Below are 15066 nucleotides of genomic sequence, written 5' to 3' on the forward strand. Positions count from 1 at the left end.
ACACCATCTCCCATCCTACCTTTAGATGGCTGAGTGCTCGAGGGTGAAATCATTGACAAGTCCTTTGGTAATGTGATTTTTGTGTCCACACATTTGCATTTTCAGCTAACTATGAAGTGCCGTTCTGCTATTTTTTTCCTTTTTGTATCTTGTAAGTCTTTTTCTCCCTTCCTCTTTTTCAAGCTAGCTATTGTATTTGGCTGCCATTCTCTTATCTTATCATTCCTATTTTTCCAGTGAGTGGGGAAGTAGTTCATTGGAGTTAAAGGGTAAGACCAAGATTGAGAATTCTCATTCAGATCTCAAGCTCTGTTTCAAGTAGGACAAGGCTTGCCATTGTTTGGAATTCTGTATACCAGATTATCAATTATCTTTGTTTATAAATACAAAGATAATTATTGGGTTTTTATTTTTACATCTTGCCATGTATATGTGACAAATAATCGTTATGTACTTACTGTAGACAGTCATGGGTATTTCTTTGAAGGTGCTATCTCGAACAAACTGGAAGTAGATACTTACATTTAGTTACATCAAATATAGTAGTTTTATTAACAAAATCACCACTTCAATTCTTACTAAAATAAAAATAGTAAAACTACCACTACACTAATGTAATAGAAATGAAGTATTTAGATAAATCATCTTTTGATTTCCTGTTATTAGGCCAGATGGTATAAAAATTAGTAGATTTGTTATTCAACCTTAAAAATTATAGAACAGTTTATCCAAAGTTATATATATATTTATTAAATGATATGTCATATGCTTTCTGATACTTCTACCCTATACAGGTGAAGAAAAAATATATACTCTTGCCTTTAAATACTACTATGAATAGTGACTTCTTTTTGTAAGTAAATACTATATTTTTTCTATTATATTGGCAGCAATGATATTTGATGAGAAAAATATTATAGTTTTCTAGGTACATATCTTATCTATTCCACTCAATGGTAGACTTTTTTAAACAAAGGGCCATATCTGACTCAGCTTGATCTTTCCCATAGCACTTAATATATTAGTTGGACCCATATAACTTTTTAATGGCTATTTGGTGAATAAAACAATAAGGAAAGGTACTATTTCTTGATAGGTGGGTCAGTGGTATATAATCAATGAGGAACAATCCAAAGTCAGTACACATCTACTTATTAATGTTTACATTTCTAGTCTCTTATGTTAAACTTGCAATATCTGTTCAACATGTTAGGAATGAATTTAGTAACATTCTGTACCTTAATTTGGATGTCTTTGATCAGTTTATTAAGTATTTCCAGCAACTGATAATTTCCAACAGGTGTGTCTATGAAGAAGAAAATTAAATATATATCAGTAAGAAAGTGTAAAATAAAAATCTAGTTTTTATAGAAACTTACTTCATTCACTAATTAGTTCAATAATTACCAACCTGCTGGGTAGAGCAGTTTATCAACAACATGAATAACACCATTTGTTGTCATGATGTCAGATTCTTTTGATGTCAATTCATTCACCAAAAGTGTATCATTTACCTATCAAAACAGAGGTAATGTAATGAGAAATTTAATGAAAAATGAATATTAAAGTAATTGAATGATGATGAAAATTATCATAAATTCATTCCAGAGAACTTACTCCTTTCAGGTAGATTTTGCTTCCTTGTATGGTCTTCAGAATGTTAGTAACACCAGGTTCGAATCCCTTTCCAATGAAAACTCCTGGTGTCAGGTGGTAAAGGATGATATTTTGAAGCGCATTTTTGTCCCCTGGAGGAAAGATATATATTCATTTGTTTATCAAATAACAGGTCATATTTTTTGACATTTTGATACTTTGAGGAGTAAGAAAATACATTTCTGTGTCGTTAGTCATTTTTCCACAGTATAATTTCTCATTATGCTATTGTTCCCTCAGTTGATTATCAATGCTCTATCAAAATATATAGTCATTTCAATCAGTTTAGTCAAAATATTAACCAACTTACTGGGAGAGAAAATATCTAATTATTTTTGAAATTGTGACTATTTCCATCTTTGTCAACTAATTGTGAGGCCTTTAATAGAAATAACAATTGAACATATTGCCCAATAACATGATGGTAAGCAGTAATTAAGAATAATAAGTGACCCTCCACATATAACAAATGGAACTAAAGGAAACCTAGGTTTGCCATGAATATGAAAGAGGGGGCAATTTGAGGCTAACATCTGGGTAAGAACTCTGGTGGAAGAAATGAGATTGTGAAATTATGGGGTAAATAACTTCTACTCACGGATCAGAATTTCCTTTTCTTCATTAGTCATTCCCTTAAAGGCATCATTGGTTGGCACAAATAAGGTCCAATCTCCAGGTTGTGTCAGGAGCGCTTTCAAGTCTGCAGCTTCAAGTAGGCTGAGGAAGATGCTAAACAGGAATGACATATATTCATTTTATTAGCTTTAGATTTAGGTGTGCTCACCTACAATTCATGGAATAAACTAGAATTCTTGTATTGTGGAAATCACTAAAAAACTGCTCATATATTTTCATTTAAGTGCAGTTTAACTGTTCAGCAAGTTTTATTATGGGAAAATTTAAACATACAATACAATTTTAAAAGTTTTCAAACTCCTTTTATCCCATAAACATTTCTAACAAAATAACCATGTGTGTGATCAATTTTTTAAAAAAATAATTTATTTTTAATTTTTTTAGAATTATCTACTTATGCATACAAGAACTGGGGTACAAACCAGAGGCGTGGGGGGTGGGAGGATCCACCAGAGACAGAGTAGGGAACAGAACAGGTAGATTGACTGAAACACACTGCTGAGGGGAGCAGCAGGCAAGCCAGGAGAGGTCTGCTGCGCCATGTGGGCAGCTCCCTGGCCAGGGATCAAACTCGTGCTATAGTGGCTGCAGACGGCCTCACAGATTGCATCTTAACCCCTTGTGCCACCAGGGAGGCCCTAAAAAAATAATTTATATAGAAATTTACAAGCAGGGACTCCCCTGGTGGCAAAGGTGGTTGGTGCAGCACTGTGAAGCTGTCTGCAGCCTCTGCAGCACAGGTTCTATCCTGGCCGGCTGGCGAGATACCTACATGGCACAGCAGACTTCTCCTGTCTTATCCGCTGCTCCCCTCAGGAGTGTATTTCAGTCAGTCTGCCTGTTCTGTTCCCTGCTCTATCTCTGGTGAATCCTCTCACCCTCCTGCACATCTGGCCCGTACCCTGGTTTTTGTTTGCATGAATAGATAAACCTTTTTTAAAAAAGAAATTTACAAGTAGTAGTTCAGTCTACTTGAATTTTTTCACTTATTGGATTATATTATGGTGTACCAGGAAGCAAAATAAATACTCTTAAACATATGGAGTTTGAAAACATTTAAATTTCTTATTCTAAACTCTATCCTCAGAAATACCGAATATAATGCCTTTGGTACTGCTAACTGTGAAACAAAAATATGCCAATAGGTACCATTAATTCTGTGGAGGTGAAACTAATGGTCATACCTAAAGCGCTTATCCTGTTTTAATTTTTCATGGAGGGATTTCTCTGCTGGTTTGATGATCTCTCGGAATATGTGAATGGCACCATTTCTTCCTTGCTTGCTTCCTCTCACCATACATGAATTTTCAATGCAGACAGCCTAGTCAACAAAGAAAGAAACATGCAGCTTTCCATTTCCAAACTTGAAATTTCTTGTGTGGAAGTAGCTACCCAATGCACAGATTTCTGGATAGCCTCTTTGAGGAGATCACTTGACTTGTAAAAACAGCCGAAGCAGCTTCTTTCCTCTCTATTTTAAGATCTTGAACAATCTGACCTCACACTTCTAACTTAGCTGATTTCCCACTACTAAGGCAGCTAGTTTTGTTAGTAAATAAAAATCTATTCACTCCACTACTACGTTTTCTGTCATTCCTCTCTAGGTCTAATCATTCTTCTGTACCCTCTTCACAAAATTTTAATGCTTTAATTCCGTGGGACCTTCCTGACCTCAGTGCCTCTTGTGATCTTCATAGATATTTACTGTGTTCTTAACTATGTAATCCTATCAATTTTAGGTAAAACAAATGCTTTAATTACAGCATTTTTGAACAAGTGTGTGTGTGTGTGTGTGTGTGTGTGTGTGTGATTTAGAGTGGAACACATTTCCTGCATCATTTAAAATGTGTGTCTTGGAATTCTGAAACTATATCAAGCAGCTGCTGTGTGTCATATTCTATGCTAGGTAATGCCTTATATTTTACAAAATGTTTAGGTCATAGCTGCAATGTTACTAGGACAGAAACTAAAGAGCATTGCTAGGTACACTCTAATTCTTATAAACAGTATTTTCTAAAAACTTTCCCTCAGATAAAAGTAAATAAGAATGATTTTGTAGGGCTCAAAAATCTTTATGTCTATGAAAATTTATCTTGACAGTTATTTCAAAGAGATTCAGTTTCTGAATGGTGATCTTACAGTAAGAAAATCATCCTACATGTTTGATTCAATATAAAAATTACCCTATAAACCACAAGTAACTCTCTAAATCATTAACTGAATTTAGAGGAGTTTTGGTGATTTCTGGAATTGAAATAATGAATGATTTAGAACATAGTTATTTATAAATTAACAAATAAAATATCTGAATTATTATAACATAACATACTTTCCTCCAGTCTTTTCACACAAATGACTCGATTTTCTGATGTTCTTGCCAATATTTACTAATAAAACCATATTACCAAAACTCTGGAAAATATTTGTGTAATGGCATTTGTTGAGAAGCACGTGTCATTTCACATGGAGAGCTATAAGCATATTTTGATTGATTGATTCACTTACTGTACGATACACAAAGACTCTGAGCTGTTTGCCTCCAATGGTCTCAAGTTTTTGTCCATTGTAAAGCTCATTAAGACCAACTTTTACTTTCAAGATGTGATTCTGTAGAATTAATTTTAGAAGGCGCTGGTCCATGCTCAATGTATCATCTATAAATAAATTAAGGAAGGTTATTGTTTTATTTAGAAAGCATTAAAGTTTCTCTAGGAAAGAGAAAATAATGAAAATGGAAAATCCTTAATACTATTGGTATTATACATCCTACACTCATAATACATGTGCCTGCTAGATGCTCAAGTCTAGAAAGTCTATGCACCAATTGGAAACCCTATGACTTTTTGTATAAAATGACTACAAATTAATTGAAAGCAGTCCAAACAATGGGTTTCATCTCTGTGAGGGATACATAGCTTTATATGGTCATTGGCAAATGTTAAACTCTAATGCTGGCCAAGATTTTTTCTGATATTCATTAGTTACATCAAAGACTGCTGGTGAATCATTTGTAAAACCATCTTTAAAACTGGAGAGAGAATCAAAACACACTCTCTTAAAAGCAGATTAGTGTCAGCACTGTGGGTATATTTATTACTGCAAAAAGGGAACATAATATGTGCCAGAATTTGACTTTTTTATTAATAACTTCCTTTTTTCAGATTTTTGAATATGTTATTATTGAGGTAACTTTGGTTTACAATACTGTTTACAATTCAGAAATATAGGATTACATCTGTTCAGATATATGCTACTATACCATACCCACCACCAAGACACCCATAGTTATTAATTATTTCTAAATAATTTAGTATTTGGAAAAATATTGAAGAGGGGATATTTATTTCTTTAGTTGCTAATTTTTGTGTAATATGTCTTTAAGAAATATGTCTTTGAGAAATCATTTTTCTGGAAAAAGTGGCTGGTTGTTTCAATCTAAATATGACCCTTGAATAGCAGTTACTAAGTAAAATACTTAAAGCAGTTCACATCATAATATGGAAGTGTAAATTGTCTCATTTTTGTTACTTATATTTTGACACCTTGTTTTCAAATTTTTACATTCAAAATGCATCTATTTGTTCCTAGGTATTATAATGTTGGTATTGAATAAATTGTATTTATTTTTTAAGCTTTACTAATATATCTATTATTTACGATGGAAATATGGTTAGATTCACAAAATAATTCAACACCACTTATCACAACTTTTAATCTTATCTTTTAAAAAGAAATATTTTGAAATGAAATTCATTTTAGTGGGATTACATGGTGCTAACATTATATTGCAGAATTGTAAGTAATGCAGAAACGAATCAATACTGTGAAATATCTATTATTTCTTTTTGAAAACAATTATGGTGGAGAAAAATGTGTGTGAGGGGGAAGCAGGAGTGAGAGTATCCAATACATACCAGAAAATGCATTATTCATAGGTGCTAGCAAAGTGTATTCTCCATCTGGCTTCAGAGCAGATGCCAAGCCTAATTGGGCCACAAGGTCTGTGAAAGTGGTTTGCTGATTTCCAGCCAGCTCAATAACTTGTTTGGCTGTAAAATAAACCAACACCATTTTAACAATGTCATCACTGTTACTATTGTCATCATGAAATTAATAAGCCACTTCTTGACTATTTTCTAGAAGCTATTTGCAGCACTGGCAATGTGATAAGGTATCTCATCTTTCTCTAGCAAGAGAATTTTAGTTCCTTTTTTTTTTTTTTTGCAGTTGCTAAGGCCAAAGAATTTCAGAATAAAAATATCTTTCTGTCTTACTTTTTGTTTTCTTTGATTTTTATTAGTACTTCCTGATTTCTCTACTCATGTGATTGTTCTAGCTTTTACATTTCCAAAGTTGGTCATTTGGTTACATTATTTCTTCTGTTTTCAGGAAAACTGGCATTGTAAGAATCTTTATAGGGGCCTCCCTGGTAGCACAAGGGGTTAAGTCTAAGCACTATGAAACCATCCCCAGCCACTGCAGCACGAGTTCGATCCCTGGCCAGGAAAGTGACCCACATGATGCAGCAGACCTCTCCTGTCTTACCTGTTGCTCCCCTCAGCAGTGTATCTCAGTAGATCCACCTGTTCTGCTCTCCACTCTGTCTCTGATGAATCCTCTCACCCTCCAGCCCTTGCACCTCTGGCCTACACCCCAGCTCTTATATGCATAAAGAAATAAATCTTTAAAAAAGAACTTTTAAAAATAATGTAAATATTAGGTGTTAGAAACTTTTATAAATATTACATGTTAGAAACCCTGGAAAGTCAAAATGCCATATGTGGAATGACCATGACTACTTAAGTGACCTATTAGTACTCATCTCACTACTTATTTTGTGTTTATGTATCACATTTCATTTCTTACACTGTGCATTTTTTTTTCATGGACTCATTCTGGATGAGTCATTGTTAGTAAACAGTATTAAACAAAAGAATATGAAACTTGTTTTTTGCTCACCAGAATCAGGAATTAGGACCTGATCAATCAGGTGGATGACACCATTATTTGTCACAATGTCTTTTTTGTTCACCATTTTTATTCCATTTACTGTTATGCTGTCACCATCACATCCTATCTCAATTGTGTTTCCTTCCAAGGTCTCAAAGACTGCTCCTCCCATAATTGCCTCAGAACACTGAAGAGTGTTTAAAATGTGGTACTTCATGAGAGCTGAAAGACAAAATAATAAGAGCAAACTTTCAGGTCAAGTAATTGTCCAAGATAATCACATAATTTTCTCAAATCCATTATTCATTTCGGCATAAATTTAGAATGAGAAACATTGCATAATGTGTATATATTAAATTTTGCTCTAGTATTTCTTTTCAACACTTGCTAACTTACCTTTTTTAATATCTGCTACTTATTCACTTGCAAGTTGTACAAAAATTATGGTATTTAAAATATTTTTGTTTAATTATATTAAGCATTAAATAAATTATTCAGTTTCTTTGCCTAATTTCAATGATTTTGTTTTTTTAATATTTTTTATATTCCACCTCAGAATAGGAGTCTGTCTTTATTATCAAGGTTGATAATATTGGGTAATTTATTTCCTTTTCTTGGCATTCTGGGAGGTTTCTCACAGAGGAAGACATTTTAGTACCTTCAGAAGCCACTTTATCTCCCATGATTCTTTCTAGGACACCTCGTGGAAGTTTCTCAAAAGCCTCATTGGTAGGAGCAAAGAGAGTGAAGTGACCATCTCTTCCAAGGCTCTCCAGTATATCTGATGTGATGGCGGCTGCCTGAAAAACAAATGTGCTTTTTAAAGGCACTCACATTGCAAATCAAAAAGAAAATTATAACATTCTTAGCCTAGGCTGTCATGAGGGAGCTGATTCTATAGAAACTGTAGAAATTTGCTTTTGTTAGATCTTTAAAACACTACTTTTTGGCATAGCTAACTATGTCTTTTCCAAGTTGCCTCAAACTATGTTTGTAATAATGGGAATTCTGCCAATGTTCATGTGATTGTAGCAATAGCCAGCAGTACATGTAATAACTTAGATGGACAGATTCTAAATATACTATATACACTACAGTCACATAACTAGTTTTCATTTATCACATTCACATAAGTAATATTTCATATGAGGAGATGGTCTTTGCTGTATAAAATTTCCATTTTCAAAATACATATTTGTTACATTCCTGCAAGATTTGTTTAGTAGAATTTTTATTGTTTTTAGATTCTAACAGGGAAAGAGAAAGACTCTCAATGATATAAGACAATCTTCTGTTACTAGTTGAACATACCCTAAAAGATGAGAGATCATCTTCTGCTTCAATGTAGTCTTGAATTGAGGTGCCAATTTGTGTAAGGACACGGTCAATAACATGTACAACGCCATTTGTTGCAATCTGGTTCCCATGGATGATTCGAGCACAGTTAACAGTGACAACCTGTAATTATTTGAAGAAATGGAAGTGCAGAATTTAGAACTATCCATTGACTGCTGAGATTACCAACCCATGCCCTATTTTTCATTTATAATGGTAAATGCAACTTGAAGGAACCAACATTTTGAGTGTAAATGTTGAGAATGAAAATAATATCATTATTTCTTAAAAGGAAACTAAAAGGAAATGAAACCAGTTGCAAACCCGCATCCAGTAACACATACCATGTAGAGAAACAAAAGTAAAAGATTTTTTCATTCAAATTATTGCTTTCACTCTTTTTTTTTATAGAAGAAGTCTTAAACTATTTCTAGTGTAATACAATGAATTGCATAAAGAACTGAAATTAGTCCTAAATATGTTCTAGACAGAGAAACAAATAATCATTGTATGAATATAAATGGTGCAATTCCAGCAACTTCCTAAATGTTACTTGATTAGTGACCCTTAGTGTCCTGGCAGATTCCCTCTGACCCTGTTGGAAATTTCTCACAAAGACTTCTATCCAAACATGCAAGAACCCAAATTAGTACAATAGGCAAAATATAATTAAAGGAATACTCATCCTCTGATTATGCTTTGATAAATTTTCTTTGATAAATTTTTACTTTAATTTTTTCTGATATTTTTCAAGCATATCACCTACTAAAATTTTGTTTTGTAGAAGATCTACTGTTGATTCTCAATTAATTGTTACTTTAATTTCTTCCTCACAATCACTCTTTTGTAGAATCAGTCACTGAATTAGAAATCCACATGTCTTAAATGTGGGAGAAAATCATAATATGACACATATTCATTGATGTTTTATTATTTCTGTAAAAATTATACAAAATATGTAGATAAAATTAAGGGGGATATGACTCAGAAACATACTTTTTTAATGAATAAAACTTACCCCATTAGGATAGTGGTTAATGAAAAGTCCCAGATTGTTATACATTGAAGGAACAATCATGCCATTTTTTAAGTCCTTGGTCAACATTCTCTTATTAACCATATGGCTATGTAAAGCATTCAATAACTCAACATTTACGTTGTTCTCCAAACCTCTACGAATATCCTAGAAAAAAAAGAAATGATAGATGTTTATTTTATTGTGATTAATTATTATAATTTTTATAATCATGCTATTTCTACTAATAACTTTCTCATTAGATTAACCAGATGATCAAATCAAATTGACACAAATAATATTTTCAATCAATTAAGAAATTTTCTACGTTTAGGTACTCCATTAGAGTTCCATTAGAGTTCATATAGAATGCTTGGAAATTTTTAGAGATAAAACAAAATCATTAAATAAATATACTGGTCAAGTGTCATCTTTATGTAAATGAAAAGTTTAGGGGGATCTGAAATTATTAGATACATAAAATATTTTGAGGGATAAAATAAAAATGGCATCATATTTTTATATAACATTTGGGTTTAATGAGAATTTTATATTTATTCCATAATAAACTAAAGCATTCAACCAGTTTGGTTAGCATATACTGTTATGGGTTAACATAAGAAATTTAGAAAGTTATGTGGGGCAGTAAAATGGAAAATTTTGTTTGAGTAAAACAAAAAGAAACTTGTAATGGGGAGCCACTGAAAATTTTGTGGCATTGGAATATAATGATGAGACTTGGCTTTAGGAAGGTTAAGTTGGTAATAACGCACAGCAGAAATCAGAGAATTAGGTGGATGAAACATGAGACATGGGTGACTAATAGTAATTTGAAAGAAATGGAGAGAAATGAGGTCAGGATAATTCAAAGTTTTCAAGTTTCATAACTGAGGTTGGTATTGCCAATTATGGGGAAATAAGAAGCAGAAAAGCAGTTGTTTGTGGAGAGAAAGAAAATGTTTTACATAATCTTTTTTTAAAAGATGCAAATGGTGTGCCCAAAGAGAGTAAGTACAAGAAACAGATTTCTTGTTATATGAACTAAAGTGATAGCTGAAATCATCAGTAGTATACATAGAGACATAGTATAGTTCCTGGAAGAGACTTTAATGAGACCCATTCTTAAAGCAAAGAAACAGAGTTAGCAAAGCAAACCAGGAAGACATTTTACTAAATATTATTTAAATCTAGTGATAATTAACAGGCCATCTTCATATCAACTATCATATCTTATCAAAGGAAGAATACTTCTCTCTTTAAATTTTTTGTTTTAATAATTTTCATTTCATTATTAAATTTTTTTTGAGGTAGCACAAACTTACAACACTGTATATTTTTAAAGGTATAAGACATACATTTCAAGTGCATGTTACTACATTCACCACTAAGGCAACCTTAACCCTTCACCACTGTGCCTTTACCATACTTTAATCTCCTCTTTCTGGTAACCTCAATTCTGGTTAGAGTTCTAGGGTTTGTTATTTGCTTTGGTTTTATCTGATGTTTGGTTTTATTTCTCGATCTTCCACACATACATGAAACCATGGGTATTTTTCTTCCTCCTTCTGACTTATTTCACTTAGCATAATACCCTCCAGTTGAATCCGTGTTGTTGCAAATGGTGTTTATCTTTTTTTAATAACTATTAATAGATAGTGTTCCACTGTCTATGTAATTTCTGTATCACTTTTACGGGTTTAGAAATTGAGCCATATTCCATTCATTAGAAATCTTAATATGCAAAAAATGTCTGAAAATCAAATGTATTGTTAGGACCCTTCATTTAAATATCCACACATATCTGTACCTAAATAACTATATATACTGACATATAATCAGAATTGTTATTTATACTTGTATAATGTAGTTTATAATAAATTTTAAATGCCACTATTCTTAAGTTTACACTAGACATGGAATCTAAAATTAAACATATTTCTCCAAAATAGAAAGAGGAAAGGAGTAAAATAGAATAATGGTGCCTGTTCACTCCACTGTTGGTTTGTGTTTTCTGCTAATCTGTGAACCTTCTGGGGAGTTATTCCATTTATGGATGTATTAAAATGTTTTACTAATACTCAGTTACCCATCCTTTTTTGTATACTCATAAATGTGTAATAGAAAGATATAAAATTTCTATTAATTTCCAGGTTAATAAATCAATTCAAATGAAATAACAATAACAACAGAAATTATTATATTAATAGAAACAATGAATTACAGAATCCAAGTTGTCCCAAGCCTCATTACTCGGTGCAAAATAGGTGAATGATCCTTTTCCTTCAATCTCGTCCCTCAGTTTGGAGACATCAGAATAGTGCTGTGTTGTGGTTGCTCCCACAATGCCCAGCGTACCATAAACATGGTCAATAGGCATGACTGAAAGAATCAAGAGATGAATAAGTGCTTAGGGTTATACTTCAAAAATATTTCTCAATCTTCCATTAGGTTTCCCAACACATTTAATTGATAATTTTAGCAATAAAATTCTATAACTCATCATTATGTGTAAATTGCCTTTGAGTGCTAAAGAATCAATTTCTACTGAAAACTTATTTCATATACCCACTGTGTTAAAGGAAAGTAAATTTAAAATATCATCCAGCTTATATTTCATATACCTTTACCTTTCATATAGAATGGAAACAGCAATATTTTCTTTTATGTTCGTCTAAAGTTACTAAATAGCATAATACTGCTAGGTAGAGGGTTTTAAATTTCATAGTTAGATTCCAAAGATGAAATAAGTAGACCTGCTATTTTCATCATAATTTTAGGAGTAGATAGGTTAAAGTGTCTAACATTTCTAGAGTATTTTCCCTGAACTTAAGAAAGAATATTACTGTATGAGTGCCAACCAGAGGGTAGGTACAGTCAACTTATTTTTCTTACCCTGTCTGATTTGAAAGTTAATGGTAATTATGATAATATCACAGGAGAAATGGTTATTACATTTGTGACTATACCAAGACTAAGTGACACATTTAATTTATAATTATAAAATCAGGATTTAAAAATACCCCCAAAGAATCGGGAAAATGAGTCAAAATGAACAGGCTAACTGTAATGAGGTACAGTGTAAGTCATGTTTAAGCTGGAAAAAAAATCCTAAATAAAAAATTGACTTGATAGTATTCATGTGAAAAAGATTTACAATCAATTTTAATTGAACACAAATTCTGTATGAACTAATGACATGACATGGTTACCAATGATATTAACCAAAGTTCAGGAGCCCCCCAAATTGAGGTATTTGTCTTGATAATCTCTTACCTGCTCAGATCCACATGGATTGTAGATACCAGTCTGGGATTAAATTCAGACAAAAGATAACTGGGATAGAGGATTTTTGTGAGTTTGTGTTCATAATGGTGGGGACCCCAATATGTATGTCACATTAGAATAATTGGGGATGATTAGTCTGGAGAGAAGATTTTGTTAGAGAAGATAAGGTAACTGGAGGAAAGGTGCGATGATTGGTGTGAAATATCCAAATAACTGTTATTTCAAAGAGGAAATAGATGAACTATTTTTTTCTCTGGTAAACAGAGTTATAATAAACTAACTTTCAATATGAAGAAAGTTATAAGACCAGAGCTATTCAATTAGAGAGGATTAGGCTTTGCTAACTAATCAGCTTCATCTTTCTAGACAATTTCAAAGAAAAGAATTTTTTAGAGGGAATTTTCTTTCTTGAAATTTGAACTAGCTTAAATTTATGACTAGGCTTCTGTTATATGGTCTAGCATCCACTGCACAAGTATGTTTGAAAGCTTTATCATGAGTAACATCAAATGGTATATTTTGGATTTATCATGGGGCTAAATACACACATACACACATAAACACAATTGACTTCTCTGCAAATCGAGATACCTCAACTTTTTTCTTATATAAGAAAAATTCATCTTTTAATTCATTAATTGAAATTTTACCTGCTGGACAGCCTTTCTTTCCTTCCATTCTCATATATCCAGGGCAACATTCATATAACACAGTCCTATACATTGGAAGAAAATTTTTTAATGGAGGATGGAAACAGTTTGAAACATACTTTAAAAAAATCACTTATTGCAATGATTTATTGAGAATGTAGAATAAACATTCTTAATGACACAATGGTATTTAGATTATTTTGATCTTTCTCTGTAGCTTCATGGCAAGTTTCTATATCTTGAACCAGAAGAATGGAGTTTGATTTCCACTTCTACTCCTTGGTAGATATGTGACCTTGAGCAAGTCATTTAATAACTTTGGGTCTCAGTTTCCCCAGCTATTGAAAACAGTGGATATAGTGGCTACAATACCTACTGATAGGATTATTGTGAAATGAGGAAATACAGACCATTTTGTAATTTTGATTGAGAAATTCATGTCACATAAATTAAGAGAATTACTTAAAGAGTAACTTGTAATTTAGTGATTAAACATACAGGATTTAATTCAGGCAGTATTTTCTTTCTTGTTATCTAGTTGTGATAATTTTGCTCAAGAAATGTCAATGAAAAAAAGACTGACTATATTTAAGATAAATATTGTCAAATATAAAAATAACACACTCTCTCAGTATAATAAAATTTATAGTGAGAATAAATTTTTGAAAAGTCAAATTTTTAGTGATGTAAGAAATATTCTTATATCATTAAAGGTAAATAAGCTTTTAAATTTCAGCCAGGTCTATTAATTGGCTATCCATGTTTTTGATCTTTGATTCTTGTTTAGCTCTGTTCTAATTGTAAATTTTAAAAGCACAATGTAATGTTGCTTTGAATGTACATATATAGTAAAATATGAAAACATGGATGAGAAAAAATCTTGTCATGAAATATTGGCTTAACAATAGTCATAAGGGCTTCCCCGATGGCGCAGCGGTTGAGCACTGGGTTGTGAAGCTGCCCGCAGCCTCTGCAGCACCGGTTTGATCCCCGGCCACCGGGCGACGGTCCCACATGGCGTGCAGACCTCTCCTGCCGCCCGCTGCTCCCCTCAGCAGTGTACTTCATCAGTCTGCCTGTTCTGCTCCCCGCTCTGGCTCTGGTGAATTCTCTCACCCTCCCGTGCTTCTGACTGTACCCAGCGCTTGTATAAATAAATAAATAAATAAATCTTTAAAAAAAAAAAACAATAGTCATAAGAGGACATGGACAAAGTAAGTGGGAAATGTCATTTCAATTGTTCTCTAATATAAAATAATTTTCCAAGAATAGTTGGTATTGAAAATGTATGCAAAGTATATGAGAACCTTATGCAAATCCTAATTTGAGATCAAAAACAATTTCATTTACAGATTCCCATATAAATAAATTTGAATATTTGGATACAAGAGATTATGAAGTGCTTATATATTAACTTTGGCATGTACTGCAAATAATACAGAAATGAGATACATTATTTTTACATAATATGATAATAATACTGCAGTTACATGATAATGGTTAAACAGTGATAGAAGGTGAAACTATTAATATAACAAA

General features: G+C 32.5%; 1 protein-coding gene across 6 annotated transcripts in view; it reads right to left on the reverse strand.

The window, feature by feature from the left end:
• The window catches only part of POSTN (periostin), a 34011-nt gene that overhangs the window by 14566 nt on the left and 4379 nt on the right, over positions 1 to 15066 (reverse strand). For all 6 annotated transcript variants that reach the window (XM_037527216.2, XM_037527214.2, XM_037527213.2 and 3 more), the window contains exons 3-16: positions 13528 to 13592; positions 11814 to 11971; positions 9596 to 9760; positions 8554 to 8700; positions 7901 to 8042; positions 7252 to 7464; positions 6207 to 6341; positions 4798 to 4946; positions 3477 to 3613; positions 2255 to 2385; positions 1618 to 1748; positions 1412 to 1514; positions 1239 to 1306; positions 459 to 504 (exon numbers count right to left, since the gene is read on the reverse strand). In XM_037527216.2, coding sequence (XP_037383113.1) covers positions 459 to 504; positions 1239 to 1306; positions 1412 to 1514; positions 1618 to 1748; positions 2255 to 2385; positions 3477 to 3613; positions 4798 to 4946; positions 6207 to 6341; positions 7252 to 7464; positions 7901 to 8042; positions 8554 to 8700; positions 9596 to 9760; positions 11814 to 11971; positions 13528 to 13592 — 1790 coding nt within the window. The remainder of the gene's footprint in view (positions 1 to 458; positions 505 to 1238; positions 1307 to 1411; positions 1515 to 1617; positions 1749 to 2254; positions 2386 to 3476; positions 3614 to 4797; positions 4947 to 6206; positions 6342 to 7251; positions 7465 to 7900; positions 8043 to 8553; positions 8701 to 9595; positions 9761 to 11813; positions 11972 to 13527; positions 13593 to 15066) is intronic.

The sequence above is a fragment of the Talpa occidentalis genome, unplaced genomic scaffold (assembly GCF_014898055.3).
Source record: "Talpa occidentalis isolate TD23 unplaced genomic scaffold, MPIMG_talOcc4v2.1 talOcc4.5, whole genome shotgun sequence".
NCBI lineage: Eukaryota > Metazoa > Chordata > Mammalia > Eulipotyphla > Talpidae > Talpa > Talpa occidentalis.